General features: G+C 44.3%; 2 protein-coding genes across 2 annotated transcripts in view; both read left to right on the top strand.

Moving 5' to 3' along the window:
• LOC137425879 (uncharacterized) overlaps positions 1–8210 on the top strand; it is a 30182-nt gene extending 21972 nt beyond the window's left edge. The window contains exon 3 of the mRNA XM_078775139.1: positions 7813–8210. Within this exon, the coding sequence (XP_078631265.1) occupies positions 7813–8210 (398 nt within the window). The remainder of the gene's footprint in view (positions 1–7812) is intronic.
• Positions 8211–8936: 726 nt separating this feature from the next.
• LOC137425877 (histone H3-like) lies at positions 8937–9416 on the top strand. The gene has a single exon (XM_068114603.2). The coding sequence runs from the start codon at positions 8937–8939 to the stop codon at positions 9414–9416; it is 480 nt and encodes a 159-aa protein (XP_067970704.1).
• The last annotated feature ends 7012 nt before the right edge of the window (positions 9417–16428 follow it).

The raw sequence follows: 16428 nt of genomic DNA, 5'->3' as shown, positions 1-16428 counted from the left end.
ACGCGTCATCCTCGAAGGGCATTCTCTGTCCAGGCTTCGCACCGAGTCCGTTATGTAGCCTGAATCCCTTTGATGTCCTTTGCTTGAAGTCCGGGGTCACTGAAAGACTTGCCAAAGGCCGTTTTCCTGGCGCCAAGGCCCCCGAATTCCACACACGAAGAGGTTTACACAAGATTGCGATCCCACCAAGAGGGAAAAGGTCATTGTTCAAGGCGTAAGGTCAACCTTCCCTGACCTGTTTCCATTTGGAATAATTAACTCTTGTCCATCGGCCCGTGCTGTATCAACATTTTACCCCCTGTGTCCATTTCAGAGGTTAAGAGATCATTCCACAGATGGGAGTCTTCACGTTTTGTTTCATTTTCACTCCCTTGCTTAAATGGAAGCTTTGAGAACACATTTAATTCTTAAATCCAAGAATGGAGTCCATACAATGCTATTGACCTGCCGGCGATAACTCGCCACCTCATGGCCTATACATGTCTTTTATAATTCCACAGAAGTCAGGATCAAATTTGATGAGAGGACCAATGTTTGTCCAACCTGCTCCTATCTACATTATAAAAGGAGCCGTGTCTGTCTGTTTGTCGTGAAAAAACTTGAGAACGGATTAACAGATTTCAATAAATCCAACTACGGTGGATTGGCGTAACTCCTGGGAGTTTGTGATCCCAAAAAAGAAATACCTTTTTTTATGGGTACATGGACACGCGTGTCAAAATTGCAAATGCCAACACGGAGCATGAGAGCAGGATCTCCCAGGAATCCTTTTTTTTTTTTATTATCCTCATACATTAGCCATCGCAGCAGAGATTGGTATTGCCATCAGCGAAGAGACGGGTCTTCTATTCTAGTATATCTGAACTGATGGGGGCAGTTACCACGAGCTCAGAAAATCTATTATGCCATTTCTCAGTTACTCTTCTACCGAAACAGCTCTTTCATAGAGCCATGTAACTGTTCTCCTAAAATAACTTTCAGTTCAGAGCGTGGCCTCTAATTGCACGAAACATCACTGCAACAAAGTGCTCAGGATCATTGGCTTTTAAGCCTCGAATAATCTTTCAGACTTCAATATCTGACCGATTCACCTGGTGAAAATCAAAGTAATAAACAGAGCTGTCTCCATTGCATTTCTGGTGCCACAGAATACATCATACTAGGTTCAAGACGCCTGAAGCTCTTTCATGAACGAGTTGGTGGCTCTGAAAAGAGCCGTTTTGTTGTTGTAGCTGTTGATGAACATCACCCCCAAAATGTTTAACCACCGAAACCGTAGAGGGTACGGCCCTGGCGCTTCAAAGCGTACACCACATCCATGGCAGTTACGGTCTTTCGTTTGGCGTGCCCCGTGCAGGTAACAGCATAGCGGATAACATTTTCCAGGAACACCTTGAGAAGTTCACGGGTTTCCTCGTAGATGAGACCCGAGATGCGCTTTACCCCACCACGACGAGCAAGGCGACGAATAGCAGGCTTTGTGATTCCTTGGATGTTATCATGCAGTACCTTCCGATGACGTTTCGCACCTCCTTTTCCGAGACCCTTTCCACCTTCACCACGTCCAGGCATGATTGACAGTTGAACTCAAATCAGAATAAACGAAATGACAAGCGTTCGTGTGTATATCGTGGTGGGACAGAGATTTTCTTTTGGTGGGAACTCGATATTACCATTTGCTGTTTGACTCTTCCACTTTGACTACTACATGAATTATTTTCTCTGGGAAAAGGGTGTCTGTGCTCTTCGTGCCTTTTCCTTCTTTCACCTGTCTTCCCGCGCATGCGCACGTCGTCCTTTCGCTTTAACAATCTGCAAATGCACTGGCTTTTACTTTCCCTTCCCTTTTACTCAAGTAAACACAGAATCCTGTAAAATGAGGTTAAAGTTTTGCAGTAATTGACGACGATTTAATTCTGAACACAACTTGAACTGCAGAACTTTGGCAAATAACAACGCGCGCTCACATCACCGAAGTTAAAATAAGCTTCAAAAGCATCAAGTAGCTAGATTCAGCTATGAGGAGCGGCTGAAGGAGAGAAGTCTTTAAATATTATAAGGGAAGCGGTTGCGAGGGGATATGATGGAGTGGAGATGTTTAACATCATGAAGGGTGGGAACCAAATATCTGCAGAATAATTATTAAGCACAATGTACAGTGATAGGACAAAGGCCCCACAGCCTGAGAGTAAAGAGGAGAGTTCAGAGAGTAGTAATGCAGAAGTCTTTCACTCAGAGAGTCGTTAACAAATGGAATGGTCTCCCTGGAAATGAATTGGCAGCAAAAACAGCAACGTTTAAATTGGCAGAGATCACATCAGTACTTGTAAATATTGGAGATCGAGGGGAATAAGAATAAACAAAGCAGGAGTTTTATGGAGCTTGAGCATGGATGGATGATTGTGTGCATGTGTGCAGTGTTGTCTGTGGAGTTATCGTTGGCTGGAGGGGATGGTGTGTGTTTCTTGTTGAGTTTCTCACCCATTAACCAGGTTCGCCTACTCCCCCCCCCCCCCCCCACCCCCCGAGAGAAAAACAACCCAACAAAAACACGTTTTCCATTTTAACTTTCATGTAAATTGTTGATGTCTCACAGGCATCATGGACCGAATGGCTTCCTCCTGAGTCTAATTTCCTTGTGTGTAATTGCAGGATATTTTGATGCCAGTTTGGATTTAAAGAAAAGTAAAACTCCTCGTTTTGTCCACCAAATGAATTTAACCACGTTGAATCTTCGATTGTTGTCTCTGGCAAATGTCATTTGTTTATGTTTTGGTTTAACCTGTTTAAGTTCAAACACAATGAATAATAGTGACGTCGACCCAGTGAGAAACTCAGCCTTTCCATCATCATCACATAGGTTTATTTAAACGCGTGCAAGACCTTTAAACTTGCCCTACTTTGAACGGCAGGCGATGAATTTAAGCAGTTCAGCTGCAGAGATATCGCAACCGTTTTGTTTGCAAGATCTGGATGCAAACGATACATCACACGATGTAAGCTCCACAATTGTGACGTTTCAAATTTGGATAAAAAACCTTGTAAGCATTGCTTATTATTAACCTTATTAGTAAGTACCTGTTGGTAAACAAGTATTTTCACACTCATGCTGTTCCATGGTAAATTGACTTCCACATGAGCCTTGGAAAAGCCGTGTTTTCTTCTTTGCTTGCCTGCTTTGCAAATGCAGCTGCAGACAGATGCACAGTTCACCATTAACTTTTTAACGTTGAGGTCATTTCCAAGTAGAGATTAAACTCGTGAAAAACAGAGTCTGAGTAAAGAAGCAACTTGGGCGAAGCCCGAGAACGTGTCCGAATAAGTAATGTTCTGCCAAAGCAGCTCTTCCCTCTGCAATGTCGGCCCGTGTGAATATGGTGAAATATGTAGAGAAACAAAATGTGTTTCTCGCCGTGCGCAATGCGCAAGGAGTTATCGTTCATGTGAATAACAGAGCTGAAAGTGATGTGAGAAATACAAATGGATGCGAGGAACACCTCCATAGTTTTCCGAGCGCCGACGATGATTTCTACCACGTCCGCTCTTCCATGCCATCGCAATAACATCGAACTGTTAAAATCCCATTATTTATGTGTGTGTGCAATATTATTACAATATGTGTATTATGTTGGGGTTCGAGGAACCGATTCCGAAGGCAATTTAAACCAACATACAGGTCACATCGTTAGTTGTATTAATAGCCGGCGGAGCCGGTGTTGTCAATAAACGCGTACGTATTATGTCGAAAACCTGATTATGCCTTGGCTTGAGAATTCCGAAGCGCAATGGAGGCCGCCATCTTGCGGATGCGGAAGTATGCATAACAAATTGAAACGTTCAATAGGAGTTTCTTTCACCCGTCATTGTTTGATTCACAATCTTAAGCACCTCCAATTTATTATTAAAATACTTTAAGACCAACCTCGGCCCGCACGGGCCTGGTTATCTTCAATGAAACGCGTCACCAAACACCGGACCCAATGAGATTCGAGCATTTGAAAAAATATTTCTAAAACCAAATCACCCAATGGAGGCCACCATCGACCAGATGCGGAAGTTTGCATAAAACAAATGCGAAAAAGTTCAATAGGAGTTTGTTTCACCCGTCGTTCTTTGATTCACAATCTAATGCACCTCTAATTTGTAATTAAAATACGTTAAGACCAACCTCGTTATCTTCAACGAAAATCGTCACCAAACACCGGAACCAATGAGATTCGAGCATTTGAAAAAATATTTTTTAAAAGCTTATTACTTCGGAGGGTGAAAACAGCATCAAATATTCTAAAATTGACGAAGAATTTTTTTTAATAGAAATCTCGTGGCCATCGGGGATAGTTTTTCACGGCCAGAAATACGGTATAAGCGGTTTACATATTTAGTTTAGAAATACGGATAGTTTTTCACGGCCGGAAATATCCGAAGTTGAGACGGAATTCACCGAATTAATCAAGAATAAATTTTATCAATTTTAATCTCATCAAGAATGCAAATTGTGTCATTTTAGGTCTGAATTTTCGAAATTTTGTGAGCTGACCAATCAGCGATCAGCTTAGGTCAGCCAATCAGCGCCCTCGACACAGGACATCTTACCAGGGCGTCGTCTGCGACGCCGGGAACGAGGTTGGTGCAAAACAACCGAATCACGCATAAGCATATGCTGCTCGAAATAGTTCTCATCATATGCTCAAATTTCTTAAGCTAAATCGTCATTGCTTTGGGCACTGTGAAACGTATCAAGTCACTCGCTCACTGCACAGCGAAAAAGTACGAGCACTTGAACAACGTGTTTTTCGACTCGATTCTGCAAAACGCCATGTCACTCGGTCAAAGCCAAAACGAGGAACAATGTTTCGCCTCCATTCTTCATCGCCACACTGACCTATCAGATGTGGCATGAAGGACGACGTTTATGCTTAACCACGACATAAATGTACCCAAGTCTTGGGTACCCAAGCTAATTCGTGAGAAAGTGTCATGTGACTCCTGCTCATTCACCAGGTTACAATCTACACTTTCAATTACCAGTTTAAGTCTACACTTTAACTGTACACTGCTAAATTTCTCTAAAGCGTGTAAAGACCTTTGAGTGCTCGCACCAGCATATATGTGTTGTTGAGGATGTTCAAGAGTACTTACAGGTCACTATCAGCGTCTATCACCTTCTTTTCGCGATAAAAAACAATGTTCTCACGAAACGTAATTGGAAAGTAAACCACTCTGGGCCATTTTCGAAATTTTTCGCTTCTTTAGTGGTAGACCTGAAAAGCCGAATTAGGCTTCAATCCCATGCTCCCATGCTCAGTAGGTTTGTCTGATTTATGATGTTGTCCTGCACCTACCGGTATAAGTGGTTTACATAAAGAAAGAAAGCTCGGTTTGATTAACGACAGTCACACATTGCCGTTGAAACGGCGCTATCGTCTGATCTGTCGGCACTGATCTTACTGCAAGCTATCTTCTTCTGGTGGAGGAAGCCGCAGTGCCCGGAGAGAACCAGTCCTGACAGCGACTGAAGTTAGAAGACTACACACATACTGTGAAAACGTATATTAAGCCCAGTTAAAATTTCTTAAAATAGGCCTTAAGCTAGCACATCGTATAGTTACTTCCTTAAGCTTCTTGTGACATTTATTGTATGCAGGTATTGGGGAGGACTGTCTGCTCTTCTCTTTTACCAAGTCTTACCAGGTACGGTACCTACTACACCTACCTACTACCAACTACCTAACCTACTGATGCCATAGTGATGGGTAAAATAGTGGCAAGAGGCTTTGGCTTCGCCAGCTCATTGCGGCTTTGCAGTCGGTACTAGTAGCCGGCGAAGCCGGTGTTGTGAATGAACGCGTATGTATTATGTTGAAAAGCCAGATTTTGCTGGATACTTTGAGAATTCCAAGCTTTGACGCACCAAATCATTCAATGGAGGCCGCCATCTTGCGGATGCCGAAGTATGCATAAAAAAATTGCGAAAAAGTTCAATAGGAGTTTGTTTCAGTTTCACCCGTCTTTTTTTGATTCACAATCTTATACACCTCTAATTTGTAATTAAAATACTTTAAGACCAACCTCGTTCCCCGAGCCTGCACGGGCTCTGGTTATCTTCAACGAAAATCGTCACCAAACATCGGAACCAATGAGATTCGAGCATTTGAAAAAGTATTTCAAAAAAGCTTTTTACCGCGTTTCGGAGGCTGAAAACGGCGTCAAATATTCTAAAATTGACGAAGAATTATTTTTTAGAAACCTCGCGGCCGTAGGGCATAGTTTTTCACGGCCGGAAATATCCGAAGTTGAGACGGAATTCACCGAATTAATCAAGAAGGGAATTTTATAAATTTTTATCTCATCCAGAATGCAAATGGTGTCATTTTGAACTAGGTACGGTACCTACTACCTACTACACCTACCTACTACCAACTACCTAACCTACTGATGCCATAGTGATGGGTAAAATAGTGGCAAGAGGCTTTGGCTTCGCCAGCTCATTGCGGCTTTGCAGTAGTGTACTAGTAGTATAAGACCAGAGTATTCCCATCCCTTTGTGTATTGGGTTGATTGTGCTAGAATGCGTTAGTGAGGGTTAAGGCGGTTTTCCCCTTTTTCTCCCCATTTCCTTGGGGTAATTGTGCACTGCGTACGGGCTTCGTGGTGTGCGATGTGCAACACGTGCACTGTCTCATTAGCATATCGCGCCAAAACCGAGTTTGAATCGCGCTCCAAGACTAAACTTCCACCTTGCTTAACTCCACCACAATCTTCTTTGAGAACCCACAATTATTACACAACCCTTAACATTAATTAGTACCCATTTTTATTTACATTCGGTTTTTATTTCACGTTGGATTACATTGCATCAAATTTATTAGGCATGCTGTTTATCGCTCCAAGACCGCAAAACACCACCAAAACTATCACTTTTTAAGTTATGTACTTATATCTAAAAATGTATACTTATAAAAAAAACTGTCGATTCAAATATAGTGTTTGTAACTCTGTCATGTTGAACTGTGGCTTTGCAAGTGAAATTCTGACATTTTGCTCGATCTAGTCTGCACCCTTGGCTGATTTCCTGCTGGATTTTCACTTTCATCGAACACCATTTAAAGGTACTCATTGTGGTTGCTGTTTTTGTGTCGTGTTGAAATTTGTGGACAATTCGACTGTTCACTTTCGGGACTACTTATCTGCGGGGTCGACTCAACTTGTATTTCCATTTTTAGAGGTCCCTCGAGGTGCTCCGCACGAAATGAAAACAAATCTGGTGAAAAACGTATGTTTGAAACAGTAAGTTTAATAGCTGGAATGATTTTCACTTTTGTTTGATTGCCAGGCAGACAGACAGAGTAAAATTACTCTCACTCCTCTCTCCGCATGTGCGATTGGGACGCCTTCAGAGCCAGTATCGGGTAAAACGGCAAACTTGCCTTCCTTTTCAAAATTCAAAATGTAACGTTCAATTCAAATAACTTGTTTGTCGATAATAAAGCTCAACCTCATTGCTTCGCTTTGCGTGTGGCAACAACTACGAAAGCCTGAATCTAAAGGTACTCAGAAAATAAAATTAGAAAACATTTCTATCTTTTAAATGGAATCATAGTTGAAAGTTCAAAGTTCAAAGGTGCTATCTTATAAAGGGTATCATATGCAAATATGTGGATCACAGAGAGTTTGGAGGCGGAGTACACAACCTGATGTTCAGCCATTGGATGGATAAAAGATGGGCGTGTATGATTCCTGATCCGACTTCACCCTTAAAACAACTCAATTCGCACCATGTCCATGACTTTCAGTCACGTTGGGGTTATTGAGATATCGGTTCTTCTCTGCAAATCATGTCGGGACGTGGTAAAGGCGGTGGAAAGGCTCGTGCTAAGGCCAAGTCTCGGTCTTCCCGTGCTGGACTACAGTTTCCCGTGGGTCGTGTCCACAGACATCTTCGCAAAGGCAACTACGCCAAGCGCGTCGGTGCCGGCGCTCCCGTCTATCTGGCGGCTGTGCTCGAGTACTTGTCTGCAGAGATCCTGGAGCTCGCCGGTAACGCTGCACGAGATAACAAGAAAACGCGCATCATCCCGCGTCATTTGCAGCTCGCCATCCGCAACGATGAGGAGCTGAACAAACTGCTGGGCGGGGTGACGATCGCGCAAGGTGGTGTACTGCCGAACATCCAGGCTGTGCTGCTCCCCAAGAAGAGCAAGGGAAAGTAAACGGCTTCGCCTCACACAAGGTCCAAGAGTTCTTCAGCTCCCCCACAACGGCTCTTTTCAGAGCCACTCAAACCTTTGCGAAAGCAGCATCAGCGATACACGATACGTGTTTTACACAAAACTTCGCTGTGTATTTTTTTTTACATTTTTATTAAACTCAAAAATCAAAACTCATTTTTTCAAACAACGTAAAGATCGTGTAATGTCACAAAAATGCATTGTTTACAAAGACTGCAGTTCCTGAATATAAAATTTTGTTACCGGCGACGTCACCTCGATAAACTACCAAATTTTGAAATCGAATCGTGAGTAGAATTGTGAAATTTATAGTATCACGAGACAAACACTTGCAATTATTCGGCAGGAATCGGCCTTTTGCTTCACGTTCAAAGAAATGTTGAATAGGCCCAAGAGCTCAGCTTCAGGATATTGATGGGAGAAACGAGCAAGGGAGGGCGAACGAAGCTTTCTCTCGGCGAGCGGATCACATTGGGCTCGGATTTCAGCCAATGGAGAGGGAAGGGTGAAGTTTTGACCAATGGAAAGAGCTTAAGGTGGGGCTTAATTCTTCAACGAATGGGAGAGTGTTTGAGGCAGCCAATAACAAACGTGCAAAATGTGCCAGCCAATAGCGAACGGTGGAAGCGCCTCGCGGCGCAAACAAAATCAGATCGCGCATTTCTAATCTCATTCGCCGTTGTTTTGTGTTGATCTTTGCCGGTTGCGATGGCTCGCACGAAGCAAACCGCCCGTAAATCGACAGGTGGAAAAGCTCCCCGAAAGCAGTTGGTGACAAAGGCGGCACGGAAAAGTGCTCCAGCCACCGGTGGCGTGAAAAAGCCGCATCGTTACCGTCCAGGAACTGTGGCGCTGCGCGAGATCCGGCGCTACCAAAAGTCCACGGAGCTGCTCATTCGCAAGCTGCCGTTTCAGCGCCTCGTCCGTGAAATCGCACAGGATTTCAAGACCGATTTGCGATTCCAGAGCTCCGCAGTGATTGCGCTGCAGGAGGCGAGCGAGGCCTACCTCGTTGGTCTGTTTGAGGACACTAATTTGTGCGCGATTCACGCCAAACGTGTCACCATCATGCCCAAGGACATCCAGCTGGCACGACGTACACGTGGGGGCGAGCTTAACGCGCTCGTCCAAGATCTTGTGCACCACACCACCCAATGGCTCTTTTCAGAGCCACAACACCTTTCTTGAAAGTGTAATCGACCTTTCACATCACTCAATGTGTCAATGTTTTTGTGCATGCACCATGTGTATACACAGTATATCTGTCGAATGGAAATCCGTTTTGTGAAGCACTTTTGCCTTATTTTTTAATGAAGACCCCGAGAAGGATCCGTGATGAAACAATACGGTGTCATCTGCCTGTGTCTCAGGGGAAAAGGGTTCAGGATCGTTCAATGAAACTTCCACACGGCTTACAAATGATAGTTTTTCGAGTTCATCTGTCATGAAACATGCAATGTGGGGTGGGGAGGGGAGGGGGGTATTAAAGTACAGCTCAAGTAATGTCGTTAACAGCGGATGGTCGAGAACATTGATGAAAATTAACATGTATTACACTTCATGTGCCACATCAGTTATCGATCCAACCTTAACAAAACCAGTTCCCTCCGCTACCTTTTCCATTTTAAGCTTAACGTTTATTATTTGACCCCTTCAGCTTATAAGTGTTCGATACATTTGTATTCGAGGTGGGGGGCTCGATATTACCATTTGCTCTGCCCCTCACACTTCGCCTCCTACAATTATTTATTTTTTCGAGGATAAAGTGTGCTTCTCTGATGATTTCTACCACGTCCGCACGTGCGCGCTTTGCCTGAGCACCTCTCTTGACGCACGAGCGCCCGTGTGCCTTGCGCTTTGAAAATATGCAACTGCACTGGCTCGTCCAGTCCCTTCATTTTCTCTCAAAGACACAAAGACTCTTGTCAAATTAGGTTTAAGTTTGGCAGTAATTTACGACGATTTCATTCTGAACACAACTGTCGAACTTTGTCAAAATATACAACAAACGAAAACGTCCCGGAAGTTATAAATACGCTTCAAAGGTATCAAGTAATGGAAGGATCGATATTTTCATGAGTTTGGATTTCAAGAAAAGTAAAACTACGCTGCATGGAAAAGTTAAAAGCTACATGGAAGACCTTGCTCCTCTCTTGGACGACAGGCGATGAATTGAGGCAGTCAATAAGTGTTAATGAGACATGACAACAGTTTCGTTAACAAGACCTGGATGCACACAGAACATCACACGAAGCACGACACAAGAACAGAGGAGAAACAAGGTCGACGATTTTATTTGCGTTTGGATGAATAAAAAAAAAACTTTCCAAGTATTGCTTTCACCCGTGTGCTGTTGGTGAGTGGTAACCAAGTATCTTCACATTTGTGATGGTCCATGTTAAGATGACCTCGACACGAACCTCCAAAAAAGAGGCTATTTCCTGTTTGTTTAATTGCCTTGCAAAGGTGGCTGCAGACGGGTGCAGATTTCACCATGAACTTTGTGAGATTTAAGTCAGGTCAAAGAAGATATTTTACTCTTGAAAAACTGATTCTGAGCAAAGAAACCCCTTGGGCAAAGCCCGAGAACGTGTTCGAGAAAGCAATGTTCTGTCAAAGCAGATCGTCCATCTGCTGCGTCGGGCCGTGTGTTACGTGCTCCTCCCCAAACCCCGGTCACGGTGTACCTCCGAGCCCCGAGAGGAGTCATGGCAGAAAAATGTGTTATTCGGTATGTCAAAGATCAATGGTGAAACCACACCAAATGTTACCAACAAACAAGTATTGTATGAAGGTCACACAAGAATAACAGTACAATAACAATAGTAATCAATTGTACAACCAATATATCCTTCCTATGATGGTACCATCAGTTCGTACAAGGTAACTCACTGTGCTCCAAGTGTGTGAAACAATAACATTGCCAATGTCTCTATCCCGGCATCAAGCCAAAGTCAATCCGCTCCAGGGATCGTCAGAACGATGTCGTATCGAAACCAGAATCCCGTTGGGTTGACAGTCACACTGCCAAAGATGGGTGAAGGTACCCTCAAGAGGCGACTGGGAAATCCCACCTTTGGGTATGGACGTTCCACGGCTCCCAATCGGCGAACCGCAGATTTCCCACTCAAAAGCCACGTTACACACACACACACACCAGATTAACGTCTGGATGGTCGTGAAAATGGTTGAAGTGAGGTGAAGAGCCTGGAGCGATCCGAAATCGGCACGAGGCAAAATGGCCAATGGCCTGTACTCGTGACGTAACGGCACTCAAATGAGTCTCTTCGGAATCGACCGCAATAACCTGACACGCAGGTTTATCTGTCACAGCGATAACAACTCTGTCGCAGGAATCTCTTTCCCAGGAAACCCCAAAGTTCGCTCATGACCCCCGTTCGCTAGCGTTTGCTCAAAACCTCAACGCAGCTCGGTTTCTGTCCACCTCACTCGCTCAGCCTCTTTCTCCTCTTCTTCCTCTTCGTCTTCGTCTGGTTCCGGTTTCTTTTAAAACATTAACTTTTTTACCTTTTGAAAATAGTAATCTCTATTTCACTGAAACGACAACAATAATAGTACATGCAACCACAAATGTTTACAGTGGATGAGAACCACCACAACGAAAGTGACGAATCTGTAACACTTCCCCCCCCCTCAAGAAAGAAAGTTGGAACATTGTGAAAACTTTCTTTGCATGCAAAAACTCTTTTAACAAACAAAAGTAAAAGTCACTCCCAAATGATCAATTCACATGAGCAACAATTAATATTTCCCAAAATAAAGCAACAAAACTTCCAAACAACCTACAGGAATTTCCAAAGTTAGTTCACTCTGGATAAAGCATCAGCAACGACATTGTCCCTGTCCTTTACATGCTCAATTTCCAAGTTGAACTCCTGCAAAGCCAAACTCCATCTCATCAACCTCTGATTTTTATTTTTCATTTTTTGAATGAAAGTTAAGGGGTAGTGATCAGTGAAGACTTTTAGAGGAAAGGTAGTAGTTCCTTGATACACCTCATAATGCTGAAGCGCTAGCAGGAGAGCAAGGGTCTCTTTTTCCACAGTGGCATAATTTGCCTGATGTTTGTTAAACTTTTTGGAATAGTAGCACACTGGGTGATCCACTCCATCCTCATCTTCCTGTAATAGAACTGCCCCAGCCCCCACATCACTTGCATCAATGGCCAACTTGAAAGGTGCTTGAAAATCCGGGGCTGTTAGGACAGGAGAGCTCATTAATATTGCTTTGACATGGGAAAAGGCAGCCTGACATTTGTCATCCCAAACAAACTTGGTCTCTTTCCTCAACAAGTCAGAAACAAGGTTGCACCCCTAGGTTGCACCCCTAGTTAGTCCACAAGCAACACGTAGGCCACCATAGGAACTCAGGTATTTCATTATTATGTGTTTTAGATAAGGCCGTGTTTCCAATAGTTGAATCTGCGTTGCATCAATTAAATAAGAGTAGGTCCCCAATCCAATTCCGGCCATTTTGCCAACCTCTCTCTCCCAGCGACGCCATCTTGGAACAAGACAGCCAAATCAGAAAAATTCCTGCAGAACCGCCGGTGCCAAGCAGCCATACCCAAGAATCTCATAAGCTCCTTCTTCCCGTTTGGAACTTGGAAGCAATCAATGGCTTCTATTTGGCTGTCACCGGTTGCACCTGACCCTGACCTACTACATGGCCTAGGAACACCACCTGTGCTTTTACAAACTCGCTCTTAGATAAGTTGATGGTCAACCCTGCCTCGGTCAGTTTCTTGAAAAATGCATGAATTTGTTTAATATGATATTCCGTGGTCATAGTGTGGATGATGACATCTGTTACGGGGTCCTCTACAATCTCCTGGTCTCGGTAACCTCCGAACCCTGAGAGGAACCCCGGCAGAAAAATATGTTACCCTGTGTTGAAAATCAATAGTGAAACCACACCAATGATTATAAATGAACAAACTTGTATAATAAATCACACACAGGTATAACGGTACAACAAATGGCCATTAAAAGTGCACTCTATATATATCTTATATAAAGTCAGGTCACTCACGGCGCTGTCAGCGAGTGAAACGACACTCCTCAATGTCTCTATAACTTTTTCCAAGGCGAATGTGATTCGCTCCAGCGGTCGATGGAACGAAATCCGGTCGAAGCCCGAATCTCGCTCTCCAGTTGATATCCGAAGCGTATACAGTGGGCAAGGATGATCCGAAGCGTGCACAGTGGGCAAGGGTGCTCGTCCCGCCAAACTGTACAATGGCGCCCTCCAGAGGCGCACCTTCACCGCTCACTCAGCAAACCGCAACGTAATTGGAGATGAAGCGGCTGCACACCCACATCCCCAACAGATGGTAGGATGTTGGGGTGAAGATGACACGAAGCAAACCTTCACAGATGTTCAAAGCACGGGGTTCAAAATAGCCGATGGCTCTGGCTTGAGCCGATGCAATGAGGCGAGGATTCGTCGGAATCTCAGCGCCCCAAATCTGTCCGCAGATTTCTCCACTCCAGCGAATATTCTTATCACCGGATGTCCCTTCCCGGAAATCAAAATCCCCTCGCGGCTGTCGGTAAACCTTGCTCGTTATGGAGCGCTGACGTCACGCGTCTTCTCCAACTTTGCTCGTGCTGCTTCTTCCTCTTCACCTTCTCATCTTTCCGGTTCGGTGTCCTGTATCATTTAAAGTTAGCCTTTTTAACTTTAAATAACCATTCCTGAATAATAAGCCTTTTGAAGATAATAATAGTGCATAATATCAGAACTACGTCAAGTGGGTGAAAACTACAATAACGGAAGTTACGAATCCGTAACACTTCCCCCCCTCAAGAAAGAAAATTTGAACACAGCGAAAACTTTCTTTGCATGCAAACTTTTTAAAAACAAAAGTAAATTCACAACCCAAATCATCAATTCCCGTGGGTAACAATATTCAACATTCCCCAAAAATAAAACAACAAAATTTCACACAACCCACAGAGATTTCCAAAGTTAATTCACTCTGGACAAAGCATCAGCAACGACATTGTCCCTGCCCTTTATGTGCTCAATTTCCAAGTTGAACTCCTGCAAAGCCAAACTCCATCTCATCACCCTCTGATTTTTACTTTCAGTTTCTTGTGAATGAAGGTTAAGGGGTAGTAATCCAAAATCCCAAGTCAAGCAAAACTACAACACTTTTCCCGGGAGGCCGAGCTGAAAGCCAGGTTCCATGATGGTTGCGGTGGTGAGGCCTGGAAGTATTCACTACATGGACGCCTTTAGGAACGTGGAGTTCACGGTTGGTCCATGCAGGAAAGCTCACTACATGGATGCTTTTAGGAACGTGGCTAATGAGGAACGTGGCATTGTTCATGGTTAATCCGTGTAGGAATTTCGGCTTGGTGGCTCCGCAGCATTCAGTGCTTCAACTTTTCCGAACTTTCATAATAATTACGGTGGGACCGCTTGTCACTGTAGTCACATGAATAGCGGTCTCCTTCTCGACCACTACTCTGACAATCCTTCCTTCGGGAGCTGCCGTAACTCTGGACGCCTCCATAATAATATCGATTGTGGCCACCATGAAAACTACTACTCCGTGGTCCTCTTCTGTAGCTCCCACGACACCTATGAAATGCCTTCCCTACTGTTATGGTCCGGCCCTCCAACTCCTTGCAATTCAGATCCTTTTCTGCATCTCTGGCATCCTTTGAGTTTTCAAACGTGACATAGCCAAACCCTCTTGACTTTTGTGTCTCCCTGTCTTTTATCAGCACTACTTCCAAAAGTGGTCCATATTTGCTGAAGGCCGACTCCAGAAAATCTTCCTTTGTTTTGAAGTTCAGTCCACCTATGAATAACTTGCTAAATTTGTCGCCATCCCTAACTGGTGTGGTGTTATTTTCCCTACTGGGCTGTTTAACAACCATCGGGTTACCATAAACTTGACCACCGGCCAAATCATTCTCGATAACAACAGATACTCCCTCTATAGGAAGAGTGGCTTGTAAACCTACGGTGACCGGTCCTGACACCACATCGGACTCCGACTGGATGGCATGAAGTGGAGCTCTAACACAGCCACCAATCCCCTGTAAACGAACACTATCACCAGTTGCTGTCTCCTCTGACAAGCGCAAGACGCCTTCAAGCATTAAAGATTGATGTGCTCCGGTGTCCCTCAATACCCTAACAGGTTTCCGGGTAGTCGGGTCTCCATCCAGTGACACAAACCCCTTTGAAATAAATGGTTGGTAACCCTTTTGAGGGCGATATTTCTCACATTGGCCATTGCATTCGGAGTTGTACTAGTCGAACTCCGCTCCTGATTTTCCTTTCCCCAAGCATAACAGTGGGACATCAAGTGTCCAGGTTTATGGCAAAAAGCGCAAGTAGGCCCGAAGGAGAACCTCGTGGTTTGTCTCGAGCCCCCCGGAGGATAAGTCTGCCTTGGAACTGGTGCCTTCAGATTTCTAGAAGTCGTGGTGTCAGAGTGGTCCTCATAGTCATCGCGAGGTCGCCCCCATGAAGTTTCGTTCTCCGCCCCTGATGTACCATAGCTCCCCTGGCTAGGTCTAGGCGAGAAGTTCGGTTTGTGGAACCCCATCCTGTGTGTTAAGGCATAGTCATCTGCCATGGTTGCTGCTTCATACAGCTTTGGTACTTTCCTTTCCTCCAGATGTACTTTAATGTCATCGGGGACACATTGTTGGAATTCCTCCACTAGGATCAATTGTCGCAATAGTTCGAAGTCTTTCCCGACTTCTTTTGAATCACACCACCGATCAAACATGGTTTCTTTCATTCTGGCAAACTCCACATGGGTCTCATTCTCCCTCTTCGTGGCATTCCGGAATTTTTGCCGGTAAGCTTCAGGGACCAATTCATAGGCTTTGAGAATGGTTTTCTTCACCATCTCATAATCTGCACATTGCTCAATCGGTAAAGCCGAATAAATATCCTGAGCTTTACCCACCAGAACACTTTGGACTAATATGGTCCAGGACTCCTCCGGCCATTTTAGCATTTGAGCCACTTTCTCAAAGTGTAAAAAAAACTTGGCTACCTCCTTTTCATTGAAGGGTGGAACCAGCCTCACATGTCTGCCAACATCCCAGGTGTTTTGACTAGTTGTCGAACCAGTTGGCATGGGTGGTACCTCTCCCCGTTCTCTCATTAACTTCAGCTCCTTGACTTTAATTTCCTGCTGACGCGCCAA

This window comes from Myxine glutinosa, chromosome 4, assembly GCF_964187855.1.
Source record: "Myxine glutinosa chromosome 4, kmMyxGlut1.1, whole genome shotgun sequence".
In the NCBI taxonomy this organism is placed as follows: Eukaryota; Metazoa; Chordata; class Myxini; order Myxiniformes; family Myxinidae; genus Myxine; species Myxine glutinosa.
This window is presented reverse-complemented; position numbering and strand designations above follow the sequence as displayed.

Coding starts and splice junctions, on each gene's coding strand:
- LOC137425877 (XM_068114603.2), top strand. CDS start 8,937: ATGGCTCGCACGAAGCAAACCGCCCGTAAATCGACAGGTGGAAAAGCT.